General features: G+C 33.8%; 1 protein-coding gene across 1 annotated transcript; it reads right to left on the reverse strand.

The window, feature by feature from the left end:
- Positions 1-5207: 5207 nt before the first annotated feature.
- LOC110900301 (DNA repair protein RAD5B) lies at positions 5208-16477 on the reverse strand. The gene is made up of 19 exons (XM_022147199.2): positions 15923-16477; positions 15264-15772; positions 15033-15166; positions 14141-14276; positions 13983-14036; positions 12723-12875; positions 12487-12638; positions 12325-12409; positions 11570-11770; positions 10603-10746; positions 10351-10503; positions 10185-10252; positions 9382-9504; positions 9195-9294; positions 8344-8456; positions 7662-8229; positions 6931-7002; positions 6739-6837; positions 5208-5497 (listed from the first exon to the last, which is right to left on the reverse strand). The coding sequence occupies exons 1-19, from the start codon at positions 16398-16400 to the stop codon at positions 5375-5377; spliced, it is 3465 nt and encodes a 1154-aa protein (XP_022002891.1). The 5' UTR covers positions 16401-16477; the 3' UTR covers positions 5208-5374.
- Positions 16478-19483: the final 3006 nt, after the last annotated feature.

Consider the following 19483-nt stretch of genomic DNA (forward strand, 5'->3'; position numbering starts at 1 on the left):
TGCTACTTTCTACACCCCCCCTTATTTACTTTTTTCACCCCCTTCCTCTCACATACTTACAGGTGGGGCCTGCGTGGGACCGACAGTTTTCCTCTCACAAGGGGGGGTATAATCAGGAAAGAGGGGGGTGCGTATAGAATGAGCCAGGATAGTTTATTGATGAGTAGCCTTGGCTTGGCTTGCCTTCAAGTTGGTTTCTATATATAACAAATTAATAATACTAAAATAATTGATTTTTAAGTATGATGTAAAATTTGTTTTTTTTAATGGTAACGGTACGGTACTGATATTAGGTATAGCAAGCGAAAGAATAGACTATCGACACAAAGTTGTGATACACCGAAAACGATATCAAAGTGTATTAAAATCGAGCAAAAATCATAAAAATGAATAAAGTCAGGGGTGCTCGAGCTCGACCAGGCTCGAGCTCGAGCTCGATTCACTTATGAGAGCTCGGGCTTGAGCTCGGCTCGTTTGTATTTTCTCAAGCTCGAGCTCGCCTCGTTTATTATCGATTAATTAGTATATTAAATAAAAATAATACAAATAATAGACTTTTTAGGCTCGCGAGCTCGATAAGTGAAGCTCGGGCTTAGGCTCGTTTACTAAATAAGCTTATTTTTAGGTTCGAGGTCGACTTGTAAATAAGTTTAAATAAGCTTGGCTTGACCTGGCTAGTTTACACTAAGGCTCGACGAGTCGAGCTCGGGCTCGATAAACAAACGAGCTTTGTTTTGAGGCTCAAGCTCGGCTCGGGCTCGATAAGGCTCGACTCATTTCGAGCTTTTTATTGAGCCGATCTCGAGTAGCTCTCGAGCCGCTTGGCTCGTTTGCACCCCTAGTCATGTGATGCTGAAAAAGATACAAATATGTGCTTTGTGTCGATCGAAACTATGAAAATGAATATTGATATTGGTATCGATGTTAGTATTGATTTGGTTCGATAAAAAATGTATATTGGCTTGTCTAAGGAAAACAATTAAACACACATGAATGCTTAGTTTTTTCTAAAAAAATGTTAGAATGTATGTGTGCGTACACTAACACTGGTGGTTTAGTTAAAAAAGATTGTCTTATGGAGCCAAAAACATAATACAAGCAACGTTTTGTAAGTTGTGTCTAGATGACTTATACATTATCACGCGTAATTTCGTTTCGAATAAAAATTACACTAATACATAAATAAAAATTACATCCGTCACAACAATGCATTTAAAATTTTATAAAAATCAAATATTAAAAATTAAAATTATAAAAGGAAACTTAAAAAAAACAAGAATTATTTTAGTTGGACATATATCGAAAGGTGGTCGGAAGTCGGAACTAAAAGGAAAAAGAACAAATGTAGGTTCAAGGGCGGACCTAGGTGCATGGGTGGGTGTGCGGACGCCCCCTTTAAATATAATTTTTTTAGTGTAATTTATAAGTAAAAATCTCAATCGTAACCACTAAAAATTTGATTAAACTCCTCGTTCTTCTGGTCCGTCACTATGTAGCTTATAAATGATGTGGTGAGGTTAAACAAGGGTAATATTATATTAAATTTTATATTAATAGAAATCTCGTCTAGTTTTTTTTTAATTGATTCATTCCAATCACTAAGGCAAATACGAGCAGCAAACTGCGCCGTCATACTCTTCTGAATAGAAAACCCTAATCTACTAAAAATAAAGCCTCGCCACTAAGGGATCGAAAAGTTACTGTAGACCATACGCTGAACTCTAGCCAAGAACCGAACCGCCTCCGACGTCAAAGAGCCGAACATGTCAAACACCAGGGGACAAAGGCATGATAACAATAATAATTTAAGGACTCGTATACCATGTGGCCGTGTTTAAACAAATGAATAATAGTTTGTTGGCATGTATGTATTACTACATAATTGAATATTGAATAACTGATACACGTGAAAAGAAGCCGTGGTTTGACTGACTGTCAGCTTGGCGTTATTTAGCTGTAAACAGCTCAACCAATAGCGTCACAAGTTTTTTACGATATTGTTTCTAACGTGGAAGCTCAGTGTTAATATATTAAATTAATTATCATAAATTAATTTATTAACATCTCATGCTTTAAAGATAAGATCCCTGCTTAGTCAACATATTCTCTAGATCTTTGACTCGTATCAACAATCCAACGGCCATGATAGCTTATGATTCACACACCACCCACGTGTCGGCAATCGGATGTTGGTCTTCATGTTACCGTTTGTTTCATGAGTACGTGATGGTTGAGACACGTGGACCTATGTAAACCTTGTATTTTTTTTAATAAACTTTATCCTAAGTAATTGTAACCATGTTCTACAAATCTAGTTGGGTTGGGACCATGACAAACATTATTTGGGTTGAAAAGGACTTGGATAATAAGGTATAAAGTATATAAAGATTTAAGAGTAAACTGCGATTTTGGTCCCTGAGTTTTGGTCATTTTTGCTATTTTAGTCTAAATTTGAAACCTTTTATATTTGGTTCCCTGTGGTTTCATTTTTGTTGCCATTTTAGTCTAAAATCAAAGTCAGCTCATATTTCCAAAAAAACTGGTTTTTTGTCCTTTTCTGATTGCTCTATTGTTGTGTGCTCTGTTTTATGAAAAGTAGAAATGAACGAAGAAGACGACAATTGGGATCGCAGGCAATCACATGAATGTATAGGTGGGACCCATGGATGGGGGTAGGGGTGGGTAGTTGGGCAGTCAAAATGACCAAAATGCCCTTCAGAAAAGGACAAAAAAAAATCAGGTTTTTTTAGAAATATGAGCTGACTTTGTTTTTGGACTAAAATGGCAACAAAAATGAAACCACAGGGATCCAGATGTAAAAGGTTTCAAATTTGGACTAAAATGACAAAAGTGACCAAATCTCAGGGACCAAAATGGCAGTTTACTCAAGATTTAATAAAAAGAAAGATGGTATGGTAAGTGGTGATTAGGAAATTGTACCTTTTAAAGATAATAAAAAACTGGTGTTTACATCTTCTTCAGACTTACCAATAGCTTGTCCATTAGCGGAATTTCATATGTATCCCTGCAAAGTTGCAAAATATCATATATACTCATGCAAAATTATAAATGTTATATATATATATATATATATATATATATATATATATATATATATATATATATATATATATATATATATATATATAGGGTAGGGCTAGATAGAAAACCCTATATATATAAAAAACCCGAGAAAACCCAAGCTCCCGACATTTTTTTTTTTTGAAAAAAATAACACATGTAATATACATGTTTTTAAGACTTTTGGGCCAAAAAAATCAAAAAAGCGCCGAAGGGATATTTTAAAAAAAAAAAAACAAGTTTCAGCAATTTTCAGCGAAATTCTGTTTTTTTTGCTTAACACGTGTTAGGAGCTGAAATTTGTTTATTTTTTTTTTAAAAATCCCTTCGGCGCTTTTTTGTTTTTTTTGGCCCAAAACACTCTAAAACATGTATATTACATGTGTAATTTTTTTCAAAAAAAAAAAATGTCGGGAGGTTGGGTAAAAATGGCTTCCCATTTGGGTTTCCAAAGTTTTCTAAGAATTTTAGGGTTTTTTATCTAGCATTATCCTATATATATATATATATATATATATATATAGGGTAGGGCTAGGTAGAAAACCCTATATATATAAAAAACCCGAGAAAACCCAAGCTCCCGACATTTTTTTTTTTTTTGAAAAAAATAACACATGTAATATACATGTTTTTAAGACTTTTGGGCCAAAAAAATCAAAAAAGCGCCGAAGGAATATTTTTAAAAAAAAAAAAAAACAAGTTTCAGCAATTTTCAGCGAAATTCTGATTTTTTTGCTTAACACGTGTTAGGAGCTGAAATTTGTTTATTTTTTTTAAAAAAATCCCTTCGGCGCTTTTTTGTTTTTTTTGGCCCAAAACACTCTAAAACATGTATATTACATGTGTAATTTTTTTCAAAAAAAAAAATGTCGGGAGGTTGGGTAAAAATGGCTTCCCTTTTGGGTTTCCAAAGTTTTCTAAGAATTTTAGGGTTTTTTATCTAGCATTATCCTATATATATATATATATATATATATATATATATATATATATATATATATATATATATATATATATATATATATATATATATATATATATATATATATATATCTTTACAAAGTAATTGAAAAATTGAAATTATAGGTTCAAATTTTACATTTACTCATTTCTAGCTTAATTTATTTAGCTTAAATATTATATATGGAGAATACTATTGTTTACGGATAAATTTTTTTTAAAGGAAAAATAAATTTAAGCTAAAAAAGTGTTATTTAAAAATATAAAGTTAACCTGAGCATATTTGAAAAATTGAAGTTAAAAAAATAAGGGTAATATGATCATTTATTAGATTGTTTTTTTTAATAAATTGGGTATATTTAATATGTTAACTACTTTGCAAACGCATATATTATATTTTTTGTTTTGTTTGTGTATATATAAAAGTTTTCAAGTTTGTAAGGGTATGCATCAAAATAATCCTTATATTAATATATCACACTTCTCCAAACTTACCAATAGTTTGTCTATGAGTGGAACGTTGTATATGTTACGGGCTAGTTCATTTAAAAAGGGAGAAACACTCTTGTTATTCAACAATGTTAGGTACCATCTTTTACGGTTTAAACTAAGTTTTTAATCTTGTTTGTAGCAAAAGTTTTAATTAATTTATAAATGACACTCTTGTCATTCAACAATTTGAAAAGTTTTAATTTTGGTTGGGAGAGTAGGAAACATGCTTGTGTCGATCTCACAGGTGTATCCCCCCTAGCTGGGTTCTGGGAAAATAGGTTTGTGGCGGGGCAAGCGGTACTGAAAGCAGAGTCAAAGAAGGTGGAAAAGCACGCGAAAACTTGTGAGGATAATCAGCATGCCTTTGTCCCCCTGGCATTTGACACGTTCGGCTCCTTGGCGCCGGAGGCAGTTCGGTTCTTGTCTAGAGTTCAGCGTGTGGTCCACAACAACTTTTCGACCCCTCAGGGGCGAGGCTTTGTTTTTAGTAGATTAGGGTTTTCACGGCGTAGTTTGTTGCTCGTCTATCTGCTATCCTTATGTAATTTGCCCAAATTATTGGGAATGAAATGTATTTTAATTAAAAAAAATTATAAATACTTCACAAATTTTAGTTCCAAGTTCCAAACCAATAAACTACTAAAAATTTTTTACTAAGCCAAACTGCACATATATTAAATTCATCAAACCAGCCAACTTGTTTCAATATTAACGGCTTAGTTAGTTTCAATTGTCTATGACAAAAGCTCTTGATAAAGAACAAAATTTACAAAAATTAACCCATAAACTAAACCAAATGTATTTCCATTTCACAAAAGAGAAATCATTCTAACAAAATAAATCATCTAAAGAGCATCTTAAGTTCTTCAAGCCGAGCCGAGCGAACTTCCTCATCAGTTAGCGCTCCGGCAATCATCCGCTGCTTCCTCGCCTGAACTTGTTGCATTCGTTCCTCCACCGTGTCCTAAACAAAACATCAAAGTTAAATTAAACAAAAAGTCAAAAAAAAAAAAAAGAGTTAAATGCCATTTTAGTCCCTGTGGTTTGGGCCATTTTGCCAGTTTAGTCCAAAGGTTTCATTTTTAACCTGTGGGTCCAAAAAGGTTTCACAGTTGCCATTTTAGTCCACTTGGTTAACTTCATCCATTTTTTCTGTTAACGAGAAGGCCAATTTGGTCATTTTGTATGTAATTTTGTTAACTAAAAGGGCAATTCAGCCATATAAAATGACCGAATTGGCCTTCTCGTTAATAAAAAAATGGATGAAGTTAACTAAGTGGACTTAAATGGCAACTGTAAAACCTTTTTGGACCCACAGGTTAAAAATGAAACCTTTGGACTAAACTGGCAAAATGACCCAAACCACAAAGACTAAAATAGCATTTAACTCAAAAAAAAAATCAAAACATAAACAAAGACTTGATTAAACAATCCATAGGTTTAATGTTTAGTTGTTTTAATTTATACGTTTAAATGACTATACTAGAAACAAAAAATTAAGACCACATGGACACAGGACAAAAAGAGTCTAAAAAGTCAAAAAATGAAAGCTGCTGACCAAAAAAACTTTATTAATTTATGATGTTTTATATCAGGTGTTTTAAATTTATGATTAGAAATTTAGAATTATTGACCCAGAAAAAGTCAAATACTATTAGCCAGTTTTCTATGTTTGTTAGGCAGAAAAAGTTTTGAAAGCCTTAAGGTCAGCAAAAAAGTCAAATCTAACAAATGTCAGAGTCATGGTTGTAAAACAAGGTTTCCAAGGCCGAGTACTCCCCGAGTAGTCGCTACAAGTTAGGCTGCCGAGGCGACTTTCTTCGACTCCGCCTAATTACTCGGAGTCGGTCAAACGCGGTCAATCTCGGCCAGAATTTGATCTAGTAGGTCAGCTCAGGCATAGTTTGACTTAAATAATAATATAACATTATTTCTATGCCTATCATATTAAAGAATGAATATCATTTTCACGTATTTTGTTATAAATATTAGTAAATTTATGTTATTTGACATATATTTAATCTTCAAAAAGTAATTTCTTTATAATTTAACATATCCGAGTACTCCCCGAGTACTCTCCGTTTAGACCATGGTCAGAGTTATTATAAGTTTATGAACAATTCAATGGTATTTGAAACAAAATGGAGATATGTAAACACGGGTTCTATTAAAGTAAAACTTGAACAATATATATTATATACTAACCTTAACGATAAATCTTCTAACACAAACAGTTCGTTTTTGACCGATACGATGAATTCTCATAATCGCTTGTTCCTCAACCGCAGGATTCCACCATGGGTCCTACAAGAATTAGCATAGTAACATGAGTTTTGTAAGCAAATCAAGAAACTAATAAAAACTAAATAGAAAAGTCAATAAATAAAGTCAAAATACCATAAGAAATACATTAGAAGCTGCAGTCAAATTTAAGCCAACGCCACCGGCTTTTAACGACATTAACAACACCTGCAAGATGACATAATTTAGATACATATAATCAAAACTAACTGAAAATACAATCTTTATGCATCAAAACTACAACTTGAAGGGGTAAAATAGTCTTTTCACTGTATTTGTTTAAAATATAGGCTAAAGGCTACAAAAATATCATTTTCATGTCTAAAGTGTAGATACTTTTTAAAACCTTGTAAAGTGACGCTTTGAAAACCATACAAGGGTAAAACGGTCTTTTCACTAGCATTTAAAAAAAACATTTTTTTGCGTAAACAAAGGTAAAACTCTTTCCTTTGCGTAGAGGCTAAAAAAAGACCGTTTTCACAACTACGCAACAGTAAATATTCGTTTTTAACCTTGTGAAGTGACGTTTAGAAAACCTTGTAAAGTGACGTTTTGAAAACCATACAAGGGTAAAACGGTCTTTTCACTAGCATTTAAAAAAAAACCATTTTTGCGTAAACAAAGGTAAAACTCTTTCCTTTGCGTAGAGGCTAAAAAAGACCGTTTTCACAACTACACAACAGTAAATATTCGTTTTTAATCTTGTGAAGTGACGTTTAGAAAACCATACAAGGGTAAAACAGTCTTTTCACCGGCCCGTTTTCAATACTTTTTATAGGGTGAATCCACATTGTCATAACTCATATATTTGAAAAAAAAAATCTCACCATTTTATCAGTGGTTTCACTAAACTCCCTCAAAGTCTTCTCTCTATTCTTCTGAGACAAACTTCCATCGAATCGTAAAAACCCAATGTTTCTCCGTTTCAACGGAATCTCCAAAAGATCCAAAAACGACGTCCACTGACTAAAAACAATACTCTTCTCTCCACACCCTTTTCTCCTTATATTATCCAAACATTCCAACAACTTCGAAACCTTCGAAGACTCTTTCCAATTCTTCTCAATGTCAACTCTAAACTTACTATCAGTCGGGCACGTAATAAGATCGGTTTTTCGCAAATCTTGCCTACAAATCGGGCATAACCCGTGGGTCAGGCTTCGCCAGCTGGATAACAGACACTCTCTACACATCCTATGTGCACATGGTGTGAGCACAGGGTCATCTGCAGATTCTAGACATATGGGACATTCAGTGTTTTCGCCGTTTTTGATATCGTTGACAACTTCTTGTATGTAGGCTTTACTTGGATTCGGAGTTGATGAATCAAGATTGTTGTCGAGAAACCTTCTTGCGAGTTTGTTTAGATCCGAAAACTGTTGGGAATCGCCTCGACTGTATACGTTAAAAAAATGTAAAAAAATAAAAAAAAAACATGAAGCTTTTATTAAAATGGTAAAAGTAAAAATAAAAAAAAGTTTGATCTTTAATAAGGAATCAAATGTTAACCTCATAACAAGAAATGGGTGATTGCAACATTGTCGTAATCTAAGTAGGAGCTCAAGTATATTAGCATAGTTGTGAAGAACTTTGCCTTGCGCTACAAATTGATCAAATTGAACCTGTTTTAAACAAGAAAATGTATGAGGTGCATGAACGTTAACGATAAACTAATGTGGTTGAAATAGGGCTGTTCAAAAAGCTCGCGGCTCGAAGCTCGCTCGGATTTAGCTCGGAAAAAGCTCGCTCGATTTGGCTCGGTTTAAAAGTGTGCCGAGCCGGCTCGGCTCGGTTAGAAAGTGAGCCTAGCTCGGCTCGGCTCGTAACGAGCCGAGCTGGCTCAGTTCGGCTCGCTTTGTAGCTCGGCTCGGTTTAGCTCGAATTATTTTACTTATAATAAGTTTTAATTTTATATACATTATAATATATTACAAAAAAACTGATTATTATTTACATGTATATAGGCTTGTAATTTGATATTTATGGCATATTTGAAGATTGATTACCATACTAATGAACTAATATTGTATTTTATTGAAATTAAAACTTATTTTGCGTTGTTAAACTTGATTTTGGTTTGAATTCTATTAGGTTGAACTTATTTTGAATATATTCTTTTAAACTATTGAATAATATTTTAGGCTATTAAATTTTAAGAGGTATATATTAGTTTTTTTTATAAAATCGAGCCAAACCAAGCCGAGCCGAGCTAGCTCGGTTTAAAACCAAGCCGAGCCCGAGCTTAGATTTTCAGCTTGGTTTCAAATCCAAGCCAGCTCGGTTTATAATCGAGCCGAGCCCGAGCTTGGCCTGGCTCGGCTCATGAACAGCCCTAGGTGGAAACGACAAATGGGACGTACTTTAGATCTCTTGAAAAGGGCATCGTAGAAATCATGTTCGGCTTCGGATTGTTCACATTCGATAATTTGGATGTCAGTTGGTGGTAGAACAAGAATTGGCCTGGATCAAATAAAAAAAAGTTTTAACATTTAATCGTATATTTAAAAGTTAAGACAATGAACAGTTTTATAAAGATTGCATACACACCTTCCCTCTTTATCTTTTGTATCTTTTGTTCTTCTCAACATGAGTGGTCTTAATATCGCTTTTACGAGCTTTAGCCCTCTTTTATCACCGTTCTCATAAGGCTTCTGAATTAATTTGTTCCACCTAAAAATCAAACGAATAAAAAATTAAACCAGAACGACGACAAAAACCAAGATTTCGATCAATATATGCACTTCCATAACAACATTTTCTCTAGAGATGCACAAGAACAATAACATTTTTTATCAGTTTTTCCTGTTTTACTCTACTATTTGGATAGCAAAACTAAAATGCTAAAGATTAATAAAAAAAAATTTTCCTTGTTAAAACTGTTTTTTTGTCCCAAACCGGTTTTAACCCCGGTTCGCACCAGTTGTCAGTTTGCGTTTGATCATTGGAAACCGGTTTTAAAACCAAACCGGGTTGGAAAAAAAACGGTTTTAAAGCCAAACCGGTTTGGAAAAAAAACGGTTTGTTTACTCTAAAAAATCTGGCTCGTTTAAAAATTCAGTTCGGTTTGTAAAAAAACGGTTTGTACACCTCTACTTGATAGTAAAAAATAGGGTAAGTGCATGCATGTCAAGTGCAGGGGCGATGCTTTGAAGAGGGCGCCCGACCCCCCGAACTTTTTGGCAAGTAGTGTTATATATGTAGTTTTCGTATAGAAATTTTTGGGTATATATGTTTTTGACCCCCCCCCCCCAGTTCTATAGAAATTTTTGGGTATATACGTTTCCGACCCCCCCCCCCTGAAAAATTTCAAGCTTCACCACTGATCAAGTGGTCAACTCTAGATCACTTACCATGCCCAGTTGCACCATGGTTCAACATGCAAGAAACACAAAAGGCTGTACAGGTCTTCCAAATTATTCTGCAGAAAGACAATTCAGTTCGTGTAAACGAAATGATTCTCATATACCGTATACATATATACATATACGACAAAAAAATGTGGCGCGTTAGGGTTACCTGAAGAGGGGTACCAGTAAGGCACCACCTACAGTACGAAGATAACGCAAAAGCGGCTTGAGCACCTTGGCTTCTTGAAGACTTAATCGTATGAGCTTCATCTAACACCACTCTATACCAATCTACCTTTTGAAATATGCTATTTTCACCAAACTGAAAATAAATAAATAAAAAAAATCACATAAATTATTATTATAGTATAGGTGATAAGTTATGTCCAAAACTATTTTGAAGAGTAAGATAGTGGATTACGCTTTTATAAGACGCAGATAGAACACCGTAAGTTGTTAAGACGACAGTAGGTTCAGCTATCACTTTTGGATCAGTGCTTCTTTCGCCTCCGTAATGTACGAAAACAGATATACTGTTTGGTGCTGAATGGGTTTCGAGTTCATCCTACAATCAAGAAAAAAAATTAAAATTACGGTTAATAAATATAAATAATAAAAAAGGGTACATTTCACTAGGCTTGTAAACAAACTGAACGTTCTGAATTGTTCGTGAACTTGTTCGGCGGGAAGCTCGTTTATTTAATAAACAAACGAACATGCACACATTTGTTGTTCGTTCATTTATGTTCGTTTATGTTTGTTCACTTATGTATACATAATTTATATAAGAGTTAATTACTGTTTTCGTCCCTATAGTTTGTCAAAAATCACTATTTCAGTCCACTAGTTTAAAAATTGCGATTTCAGTCCCTGTGGTTTCACTTTCGTAACCATTTCAGTCCCTGTGGTTTTACTTTCGTAACCATTTCAATCCATTATTCTGTTAAGTACAGGGACTGAAATGGTTACGAAAGTGAAACCACAGGGACTGAAATCGCAATTTTTAAACTAATGGACTGAAATAGTGATTTTTGACAAACCACGGGGACGAAAACAGTAATTAACTCTTTATATAAATATAAAGATAAAAGAGGCTTTCTAACTACTTATATACATATAACTAGTTGATAATCTGGCTTTCTAGTAATAAAAATGGGCTTTCCAATAGAATTTATCATAAATAAAAAATAATTTATATAAAAAAGCTACTTCATGCCCGTTTATGTTCATTTGCATTGTTTTATCTTTGTTAAATTATGTTTGTTTATCTTCGTGAATAGTCCGTTTAGGTCTTAAATGAACGAACATAAACAAAAACGAACAAAAAAAAATTGTTCGATTCGTTTACAGGCCTGCATTTCACAAATCTAAAAGACTAAAGGACGAACCTTCCATTGGCTCAGCAAAGCCATAGGACAAACAATTAGTGTTCCACCTTGTGGTCTTCTAGAAACATTTGTTTCGTAGCCATTATTCTTTTTTATGAACTCATTTTCGTCTTCGTTTTCGCAGGTTCCTTTGTGTGGTCTTGCAAGGATCAAAGAAATGGTCATCACTGTTTTACCAAGCCCCATTGCGTCTGCTAATATCTACGTAATTTGACGTACAACAAAGAAAATAAATTACAACATATTTGATCAATAAATCATGAAAAAACTAAGGGTGTGAATTTCTTACACGACAAGAACCTAACACGAAATTCACAGGTTTGGGTTTAGTCTAAACGAGATCAGGTCAGTTTTAGGTTGAACCCGTTTAGCTAAACGGGTCAAGCTGGCGGGTTGACCCGTTTAACCCATTTATACCATATTATATTATATATTTTTTTACAATATGATTTATGTCATAAATTAAACTGGATGTGTGTTTTATGTCATAATTATAACTTAAAAAAAAAGAAAATGCCATAAGAATTAAATTTGGGTTTTTTTAGTAAATTTTAAATTTAACATATTAATTTACGGAAAAGAAATTAAAAAATAGAAAAATTCGGGCTGAACGAGTCATGTTCAGGTCAACCCACGAATATTCGGGTTGTGTTCAGGTTTGTCTAAAATTTTCAGGTTCGAGTCGGGTTGAACCAGCAAACACGACCCGTTTAGCACCCCTAAGATAACAGTTTTACTGGAAAGTATATACTTACTCCTCCTCTAGCCATCTGTGTTGCTTTTGGAAATTTAGTAGTTGCTTCACCAGAAAAAATATTCACATAAATTGCAGTTGCCCTTCTGTTAATCATAAAAAAATGTTTAATCTTTTTCACCTTATAAAACATCATAAATTAAAAAACAATTAAATATCATACTCGTCACAAATACGATATGCAGCCCAACACGGGTGAAGCGTTTCTTCTGCCTTTTCAACATCTATGCCTTTTTCCGATTCTGTCATCCAATAGAGAGCTTGCTTTTGATATGGCCTTAAATCACATGTAAGTGTGGTTGGAGGATCCATTTCCTACAAAAAAATTTAGACAATGTTGGACGTTTTTTGGTGAAAAATAGAATATTAAAATTATTTTGTTTTTTTTTTTCAGTGTACCTCTAGATTATACATATCGGCAGCCCCAACAAGCTTGTTTAATGATGATTCGGTGAGGACTTGAGCGTCTTTGTTTGGTTCTATAAGCAATGGTTGACCACCCTTCCGGCCTTTTGCGCTAGGCAGCACTGATGCAGCTTCGTTTAAATCATTCTGATAAAAACAATGACACAAATTTAGTTAACAATCAAATAACAGATTTAACCAAACTGGAAAAACCGAACCGAAATTTACAGTTTGCAGTAACATAATCCAAAAAAACTCCTAACTGAAACCAAAAATACAGATTTAACCAAACCGGAAAAACCGAACCGAAATTTACAGTTTGGTTACGGTTTTGCATTTTATGAAAACTGAACCGAATAACCTAGAAATCATTTTATAATGTTTGTTATATATTAGTTTAGGACTTATTAGTTTTATTCTTGAATGTTAAGTAATTATAATAAAAACATTAAGATGTTTAATTATATTTGAAATGATTTATCTATTGCCTCTAAGAAATAACAAATTTAACCTAAAAAATTAAATGACTCAAAAGTATTATAAAAGAAAAGGTATTAATAATTTTATATAAACTTTAGAAAAAACAAAAATTGATTAGAACATGAGTTTTATGTAAACAATATTATTTAATAATATTAATGTTTCTATTTTCAATATAATAACTTAAATGTAAACATTTAAAAAAATCTTAAATTTTGGATCATACTTCCTATTTTTGAATCTTACCTAGTTATGTTCCAAAAACAAAACCGAACCCTTGCTAAAACCAAAACATAACAATTTTCAAAAACCGAAAACCGAATATATTGGTTACGGTTTAGGTTTTACCATAACACAAAACGAACCAAACCGTGCACACCACTAAGACCGTGGGGTGTGGGCTTGGGTTGGGGGGCGTGGGTAGCCAAGCAACGCTGCTTTAGGCTTTAGCCACACCGGGCCAGCGTGGGTAGCGGCATTGCCCCGCTGGCGTAGCTATGAAACCTGGTGTGGGGCGGGTTAGGGAGATGATGTGGATGACCGGCACGCCCAGCCAAGCCACACCATGTGGAGCCCACCTCCACCACATGTCAACCCAAGCCCCCCACACCTCACAATCTAATAGGAACTCAAAATAGGTTCACTTGTCACTACAAATGATATCAAAATCAAACGCATAGTTCCAAAACAAATACAAATTCTGAAATAATGATACCCTAAGAAATAAAAACATAAACAGCAAAACATATAAAGGTATTGATCAAGCAAACATACTTCAAGAGTAAGCGCGCGTTTACGAGTGTCGAGCTCTTCCGGTGTAAACTCAGCCTGGTTAGAGTAAAGTTAACAACAGCATCAGAACTCCATTAATATTTGATACAAACTTCATTAGCTTAAACCTTCTAGAAGCTAAACTTGAAAAAAACAGTTACCTTTTGAAATGGGCTCTTTTTCAACAATTTGAACAAAGTCAACAAAGGATAAATTGTAGTGTCAATGTTTGATGGAGAATCTAACTTCCATGAACAATTTCCATCTTCAGTGAATATCGAATGATGAATATAAAAGCTACCCAACAAAACAAACACAAAAACATATAATTAATATATAAGAACTATAATCATGTCTACAATAAGAAGATAAATATAGGGTGTAGCTATTTGCACACTCATTTGCCTATTGATACACCAAAAAAAGATGTTTTTTGTCCTATAAGCACACCCTGCAGCGTCGAGCGGCGTTTTGGTCCGGTCAACTAGATAAAGACTGACGGGTCTGTTGACCGGACCAAAACGCCGAGCTTTGGCCGCGTTTTGGTCTTGTCAACCAGACAAAAGACTGACACACGGTCTGGTGCCAAAGCTCGGCGTTTTGGTCCGGTCAACAGACCCGTTAGACACCTGTCAGTCTTTGTCTGGTTTACCGGACCAAAACGCCGCGCTTTGACCACAGCCCCGACACTGCAGGGTATGCACATAGGACAAAAAACATTTTTTTGGTTGGCTATCTACACACTTGGTGTGTAGATAGTTTGAGCCTAAATATATTATATATATCAAACATATACTCCCTCCGTCCCATTTTAGATGTCATCAGACCCACATTCACACAATTTAAGAAATATTTGAGTATTTTATTTTTTAGGTTGTAAAATGACAATAAAGTCCTTAGAAATGACAATTAAATTGGGACAACAAAAAATAGAAGTTTGTAATGGTAAGGGCAAAACTGGAAATTATATTTACATTTTTGGAAATGACAATTAAATTGGGACAACTAAAAGTGGAAATTTGGACATTTAAAATGGGACGGAGGGAGTATCACCTTATGTAAAGCATAATCTCTTGCATCATGCTTAGACTTGCAGGTGCAGCCACACATCTACCAAGAACTTTAACCTTTTTCGAATTAACAAGCGGAATCAAACACTTTGACCACTCCATTGGAAGACGACCAATCTAAATTCAAAACAGAACAAATTTTTATTCACAATCAAGAATCTTTTCAAATAATCACTGATTAATCATCAATTCATCAAGAATCTTAAACCATTACCTCTCCGGATCTTTTAGTAGAGAATCTAACAATCCCACAAGCAGCACTTCCACCTCGCGAATTCGCCCAATAACCACTCTTCACTTTCACATCCCCATTAGGAAAAGCAAAATGAACAATCTCATTATCCTCAAGCTTCCGCCCTTTCGTTGTCGATAACCCTGTAATCGCGGTCCGTCCCACCAACAACCAATCAGCCTCCTCTTCAAAATCCCCAGTCTCTATTCCTACCAAACTCACCTTCCTATCCTCCACAACTTTCTGCCCCTTCTTACTTAAACCCGACACATTACCCAAATCCGGCCTCACCGATGAAATGGGCTTAACTAACTTAGGCTTCTGATCCACCCCATCATATTCTTTTTTCACAGAACCTTCTAGAACCGAACCATCAACCTTTGAAGAAGCACGTAAGGTGTTCGACGAAATGTCTGTGTGAGATTTTGACAAAATCGGGCTAACTAACTTAGGCTTTTGATTCATCATGTCATATTCTTTCTTCACAGAACCTTCTAGAACCGAACCCTCTAGAACCGAACCCTCAACCTTTGAAGAAGCACATAAGGTGTTCGACGAAATGTCTGTGTGAGATTTTGACAAAATCGGGCTAACTAACTTAGGCTTTTGATCCATCATGTTATATTCTTTCTTCACAGAACCTTCTAGAGCTGACCCTTCAAGTTTTGACGGTGCACGTAAGGTGTTCGACGAAATGTCTGTGTGTAATTTCGATTGTTTCACCTCTAAATCATCCATTTTCTCAACTTTACACACCGAAATCGGTTCAGCATCAATCAAATCTCCAAACCCATCACCCAATTCCTCCTTAACAGAATCAACATATCTCGAACAACTTTCCAACAAAACCCTAGTACTCAACGAATCACGAGACACCACATCCGGATCACTTTCAGTCAAAACCCTAGCTCTTTTCGCTTTACTGTAACATAAATCCGTACCTTCTTCCGCTTCTTCTTGTTTGATCCTCTGCTTTGTCGATACACGAGTCCCACCGGTGCTCGTAACCGTGCGTTTAACGGAATATTCCGGAGAATCAACGGCCATAACGTCCGCCGTTTGTTTGGGTTTTGAAACGGGTGACTGTGTGAGGTCTACGATGATTGGTGGAGTCTCCATAGCGGAATAACAGCTACAGAGTGAAGAGGTTTTGATTAGAATTTGGGGGGGAATGAATGGAGTGTGAGTGTGAATAATAATAGTGGAGAATGATGGGTATTTATTTGGAGGTAAAATTTGGCGCGAGTTGTTGAAGTTTGTTTTGTTTGAAGGTTTTCGCGGGTGTTACTCGAGCGCCAACATGTTTATTGGCGGTAAAAATATGTGGTAAAAATGGTAACTTAATAAAGAATTATTCCATATATAAGTTTGCAACTTTTTTATGCACAACAACTATGCTTTGTGAGTTTTTCAAAAAAAAAATGTTGATTTTTTCACTTTTAACCAAAAGGTTTTACCTTTTTCAATTTTAACCCTACATAATTTGTTTTTTAACTTTAACCTAAAACTTTTTATTATTTGCAATTTAAGTTCGCAACTTTTGTCACTTATATTTTTCATCTTTCGCAAATTTTCATTTTATGTATAGTTCTAATTTTTTCGAGCTAATTTGACGCAACGTGCATGTGTGGTTCAATATTTTTACCTCTATTTTTCCATGTTTGACAGGTTCGTCGCAACACACATAATCCTAGGTCGAGTCAGTGTTGGTGGTCGATAACGTTTGTGTGACATTAATACTATTTGATACACGGTTTTACGCCTCGCTGCAACACGGGGTGTGCTTTGGGGGGGTTTTCAAAGAAAAAATGGTTATGCATATGGTTGTCGTGACGTTGACTTTGGGGGTTTTCCAATTTTTTTTTTTTTGCTTTTCACCCAAAAGTATTTCATAACTTACTTTTAACCCAAAACTATTTGTTTTTTTACTTTTAATCCAAAACTTTTTATCTTTTGTAATATATTCTCATAACTTTTTTTACTTTCAACTTTGATCCTTTATAGTTTTCATTTTCCGCAAATTTTTCTCTTTATGCTTTGTTCTAAATTTTGTGACTTAACACATCGCAACGTGCGTCTTTTGTTTAACGTTTTCATGTTTCGTTCTAAATTTTGCGAGTTAACACGACGCAACGTGCGTGTGTGGGTGAACGTTTTTACATCGTCTATTTTTTCCCCGTTTGACAGGTTTAACATAACGTCCGAGTCCTAGATTGACTTAGTTATAAATAAAGAATCCCCGCCGCATTGCGGCGGGTAGCAATCCTAGTTATTATATTAATTTGATAAAAATAGTTTTTTTTTATTAATTTGATTGGTATGACTTTTTTTTATCTATATTTTATGAATATTTCACGGAATAGTAACCAAGTTTTAAAAGTGTTCTAATTAGGTCACCGGTGTTGTTTTTCTCACAATTATATAACTTAACCTTCAAATCGAGCCATGTCTTTTTTTCCACGTGTCAAGAAAAAAATGGAGAATAAGATGTTGGGGTCGAATTATTTTAATATATGAAATTATATTTATTAAAAATAAAAACCATTTAATTACATTAAAAATTAAAAAAACAAGTTACAATCCACGTCATCACTCGACGTTAGCATCAAATAAAAGAGAAAAAAGAAACAAAAATCCACATCACCACGGTTATCTACGAAATGGATGAAAAAACCCTTAATTTTAATGAAGAATGAATGTTGAGTGATCTGATTGGAACACTTTTGAAACTTGAGTGACCTAATTGAAACACTTTTGAAACTTGGTTACTATTCTACAAAGTTGCCCCTTTTATACGAGTTTAATTGTTTTCATAAGTTAAAAAAATTAAGAACTTTTGAGAACCTCCAAGCAATAAATTATTTTGTTTATTTATTTATTTTATACATGCACTAATTTAGTTTCCCGTGTAACACACGGGTATAACAAATAATATTTATATAAAGTTTAAAGCTATAACTAAATAAGATAACATATTAATGTAAATAAGTGAGAAATCTACGCAATATATTAGAATTCAGAAAACATATAAAAAATTCATGAATCTCAAATATCTCCTTACATACAACATTGACTATTTTATTTTTTGTTATAAATATATATTTATTATTAATGTGGTTATCAACACCTAAAATAGATTAGACTTGTTCCACAAGTTTCCCTCAATTATATATAGTTTTTTGTATCTCTTGTAATATATATCTCAATTAATAAAATATTAGATCTCTTCTCCATATTATTTTCTTCTTCTTTCTTTGCTATTAGGCTAGTTTCACAACACGTTATCAGCACAAATTGCTCTTTCTAAAGGTGGATCGTATAAGCATTAGTATTGCTGCTTCACAAGGATAGAAGAGTGTTTTCACACAACTCTTGTATGGTACATTCTTTCACATTCTTCATGTTAATTAATTAATCATTCTATGTTCACGTCTATATTTATCTTCTTATCATGAATCATGTATTTGTGATTACCTAAAAGTAAGAGGTTGGATGATTACAATTAACCACTATTATTGTTTTAAAATTGATTGATCTGCATTCTTAATTGAAACAAATCTAGCTATATTCAATTACTTGTTACGTCATATTATTGGTATTTCGTAACTTATTTGGTTCTATGATAACTTTTATCATATGTAATTTCATGATACCCATATTGGATATTTTTGTCACGGTTTTTTTAGTTCGTTTCATATTCAAACTCGGAATTTTGTTATTGGGATTTCTAAATCTTTCATGTGTTTTGCCAATTGCTTTGACAAAACCACCCTACCGAATTGGTGGTGGGTTACGAGAAAAGTTTCTTTAGATGGTTACTAATTGAAGTGCTTAGATAATCTAAATTTTTTTTTCATTGAATGAAGATATTTTTTTGAAAAGTATTGAATGAAGAGATTTGACTTCCCTAAAAGTCATAATATTTCTTTGCTAGGATATTTTCATATTGCTTTGAAGATTGGGAAAAAATATTTAGTGCATTTTTCATCTCTAACCGAATTAATATTAATATTGTTTATTTTTCACGATTATTATGGATATGTGTTTATACATATCTTTTATAAGATTTTAATATATACAAAGTTTTAGGTGAGTTACTGTTAATAGGGTACATATACAATAGAAGATATTTGATACACTTGAAAGATTTAATTATATTGTCTAATCTATATCTATGTTAGTTATAGATAATCTAAGTTTGA

Source organism: Helianthus annuus, chromosome 13 (assembly GCF_002127325.2).
Source record: "Helianthus annuus cultivar XRQ/B chromosome 13, HanXRQr2.0-SUNRISE, whole genome shotgun sequence".
Taxonomy (NCBI): Eukaryota; Viridiplantae; Streptophyta; class Magnoliopsida; order Asterales; family Asteraceae; genus Helianthus; species Helianthus annuus.

Excerpts from the sequence above, each read along its gene's own strand:
- LOC110900301 (XM_022147199.2), bottom strand. The coding sequence starts at position 16,400 with ATGGAGACTCCACCAATCATCGTAGACCTCACACAGTCACCCGTTTCA. Across the intron at positions 9,295-9,381 it reads ACAAAAGATAAAGAGGGAAG|GCCAATTCTTGTTCTACCAC; the intron begins GTGTGTATGCAA and ends TATTTGATCCAG. Across the intron at positions 7,003-7,661 it reads GTGAAACCACTGATAAAATG|GTGTTGTTAATGTCGTTAAA; the intron begins GTGAGATTTTTT and ends GTCATCTTGCAG.